At 62.6% G+C, this 3,469-nt stretch overlaps 1 protein-coding gene across 1 annotated transcript; it reads left to right on the forward strand.

The window, feature by feature from the left end:
- Window positions 1–766: 766 nt before the first annotated feature.
- On the forward strand, window positions 767–2,825 carry POLR1G (RNA polymerase I subunit G). The gene is made up of 3 exons (XM_074937047.1): window positions 767–803; window positions 924–1,062; window positions 1,712–2,825. The coding sequence occupies exons 1-3, from the start codon at window positions 782–784 to the stop codon at window positions 2,376–2,378; spliced, it is 828 nt and encodes a 275-aa protein (XP_074793148.1). The 5' UTR covers window positions 767–781; the 3' UTR covers window positions 2,379–2,825.
- The last annotated feature ends 644 nt before the right edge of the window (window positions 2,826–3,469 follow it).

Raw genomic sequence — 3,469 nt, forward strand, 5'->3', positions numbered from 1 at the left:
TAAGAGTGTTGACATAATATCTGCACTCTTCTGTAAGGCGTTTGACCTGGCGCTGCACAACATTTAGACTAAAAAACTAGAATGATAAACCATGAACATGGCCCACATTAAATGGGTTAAAAGCTGGCTGATGGACAGGTCTCGATACCTAACTGTAAACAAGGCATCGTCCCTGAGCAGCTGTGTCTCTATTGGGGTCCTGCTGAGTTGGCTTTTGAACATTTGTATCAGGGCCCAGGAAGCAAACACAAGATGCCCACTGCAGAGGTAAGTCGTGGGAAATGAGGAAGAGACCAGGGCTCTGCCCCAGAGCTAGCTGCATTGCACGCTGGGCACAAGCAAGGTGAGTTTTCATAGCCTAGGAACAAAGCCTGCAGGCCATGCTTAGGGAGGAACTCAGTCCAGCCAGGAAGAAAAGGACGCGGGGAGGGATGTGGCTAATCAGCTCCCACCACCAGGCTGGGGCCACAGGGGCGAGGGCGAACTCCCGGGCTGCACACACAGCGGACTGCCGCTAGGGGCAAGGGCGGCGCTGTCCCCTCCGCGCGCGCCGCTGGGGAGGCAGAAGACTTTGTCGAGGGCCGAACCAAGAGGACACGGCAGGGGCCGGACGGACACCCCGCCCAGAAGGATGGTCCAGGCCGGGACCGTACCAAGCCCCAGCAGGCGCAGAGCCGGAGATCGCGCTCCCCCCTGCCAGGCCAGTGAGTCGGCCCGGCCGGGGCGGGGCCACGGAGCGGTGGCCCCACGTGGATTCTTCCGCTTGCTCGGCGCCTGCAGCATGGAGCGGGTGGCGCTGGGGGGTGAGTGGGGCCGAGGGGGGGGGGCCGGGTCGGGTCGGGTCGGGGGGTGTCCCGGGCTCCCTCTCTGTGCAGCCCCCCCCGGGCCCCTCTAACCCGCCCTTTACCGTGTTCTCCTGGCAGAGCTGCCGCGGTTCCAGTGCCCCCCGGATTTCTCCCCGAGCCCCTTCGCCCCCGGGACGCCCTTCGCCCCCGAGGAGCTGCTGGGCCCCTCCAAGGAGCTGTGGCTGATCCGAGCGCCGGCTGATTTCAGCCCGGACAGGTGAGGGGCAGGGAGGGGGGGCTGGGAGCCAGGACGCCTGGGTTCTCTCTAGGGTTGCCAGTTTTGGTTTGATGTATTCCTGGAGGTTTCATCACATCACATGACATAATCTTTAATTCCTGGCGACTCCCAGGCCAATCCTGGAGGGTTGGCAACCCTTGTTCCCTCCCTAGCTCTGGGAGGGAAGTGGGGTCTAGTGGTCATTCACTGGGTGAACTTGGGCCAGACTCTTCTGCTCGGTATAGTGAGGATGATGTTCCTGCCCCCCTGTGCGGGGCTGGGTGGGGTGCTGTGGCTTTCCTTGTAATCTGTCCAGCATGCCAAGCCCCTTGGTGGGGGCCTCTTACCTTCCTGTCCAGTGCTTTCTCCCTTGGGTAGGAAGCGAAGCCTAGAAGGGCCCGCAGGACTGTGGCGAGGTGAGCTGGGGAGATCGCTCCTCTACCCCCAAGCTCTGTACTGGCTTTGGTCCTTCAGAGGCTTGTGCGAAGCCTGGGACTCACAGAGCAGCCAGTTCTGAGCCCTAGTCCGCTGTGGGGGCCTGGAGCCAGGGGCCTGGCCTGTGGGTGAGGCTGCCTCGAAGCTCATGCCCCGGGGTTACCGTGCTGTTCCAGCCCAAGGCTCACCTGAGGTTCTCCTGCTTCCCCCTCAGCCTGGATGGCTGCGCTGTGCCCCTGGTCGGGTTCCAGACGCTGAAGACCAAGTTTGATGGGACGCAGCGGGTCTTTGACATCCACAGTACCTTGGGGGAGCTGGGCAGTCCCTCCCTGCTAGTGTCCTCCACCCATTCTGGCCAGCTCTCCTGCGCAGCCTCCTTCCACGGCTGCATGCGCATCTGCGAGAGATTTGGGGATCCCAGCAGCAGGAGCCCTGGCCAGGCTGTCGCAGCCAGGCCTCCCCTCCAGGTCCCAGAAGGCCTCCGGCAGCGTTTCCTGCCCTTTGGGGGCAGCCCAAAGCAACGATGCCCAGAGGCAGCCACATCCACGCCAGCGACAGATGTGCTGGGGTCTGCCAGGAAGAAGAAGAAGAAGAAGAGAGTGAAAGAGGAGCCTGTGGAGCTGCTGGTGTCGATAAAGCAGGAGCCTCCCGAGGAGCCCTGGGGCTGGGGGAGTGGTGATCCTGGCCCTGAACTCCCCGGAGGGGAGGATGATGGCTTGAGGGGGGCAGAGGGGCCCACTCTGGAGCATCTGAGCCCCAAGCACAAGAAGAAGAAAAAGAAGCACAAATACGAGGCTTTGGAGGGGGCAGTCTGGCCAGGCAAGGCCGAGCTGCTGGACCCCAGCTCCATAAAGCAGGAGCCTGCGTGCTCCCAGGAGTGAATGTGGCTGAAGCCTGGGGCCAGGGGGTTTGACTCAAGACATGTGTGGTGGGGACGGCCCATCACTGCTCTGACTTGCTGCAGAGATGGGAATGCCAGCTTCATATGGGGTGCCCCAGACTACCCTCTAAAGTCCCAGCATCCCTTCACAGGCATTGGGTGCATCGGGTCCCCTGCTCCTCCAGGGCCACCCAGCGGTGCCAGTGCAGTGCCTGCTGCCACAGGAATGAGGGGGAGGCCTTGGTGGCTCCAGGCAGAGCAGGACACGTTCTGGGCCCCAGCTGGTGACTGTGGCTAGGCTGCTCTGGGTGCACCTGGTGTTTGTGGCGGGTACTGGCTGAACCCTGCTGGCTGTCGCCTGGATGGCTGCAGGATCCTGGCCAAAGCTGGTAGGGGCCACAGGGAGTTGTGTTGTGTCTCTGCCTTCAGTTATAAATGCAAGTACGCATGGGGACTTGTTCTGTCTCCTTTCAGCGCCGTGGCTGTAGGGTGCCCCTCACCACCAGTGACTGTTCCCTGGCGGGGAGGGGAGAGGGCAGCTAGTTCCCCATGAGGCCAGGCACCCCCACCTCCCCAACCATTCTGGTTCTTGTGCTGCACCAGCACCATCCCCACACGGGAAGTAGGGTTGAGTCTGGTGCCTTGTACTGGCTTTCCCCAGGGTTCCTGCTGCGGGAGCTGGGAGGTTCCCAGCAGCCCTGGGGCTAGGGCTTGGGGGTCGGGGGGAGTCACCCAGCTCATGTCCCCATTTATCCAGCTGCCAGGGGCAGTGCTTTACTGAGCTCCCAGGCAGCATGGCACAGCTGGGCATGGGCCTCCCTCAGTGCCTCCTGCCTGCTTGTCAGGGAAGGTGTAGGGGACCAGATGGGAGATGGAGGCTGGCTGAGGGGAGGGGAGGGGAGTTCTGCGGTGTGCCAGAGCCAGGGAGTGCCTGGTGCATTCCTTTCTGCTGCTGGGGGCAGGGGCCTGGCTCAGTGAGCCCCTCCTCCCCCCCCCCAGGGGGAGCATCAGTGCCCTGTGTGCTGAGGAGCTTCCCCATCCCCTGCTAGGCCTCTCACTTAGTGCCCTGGCCACAGGGAGAAGGGTGTTAGC

The sequence above is a fragment of the Natator depressus genome, chromosome 23 (assembly GCF_965152275.1).
Source record: "Natator depressus isolate rNatDep1 chromosome 23, rNatDep2.hap1, whole genome shotgun sequence".
NCBI classification, from domain to species: Eukaryota; Metazoa; Chordata; order Testudines; family Cheloniidae; genus Natator; species Natator depressus.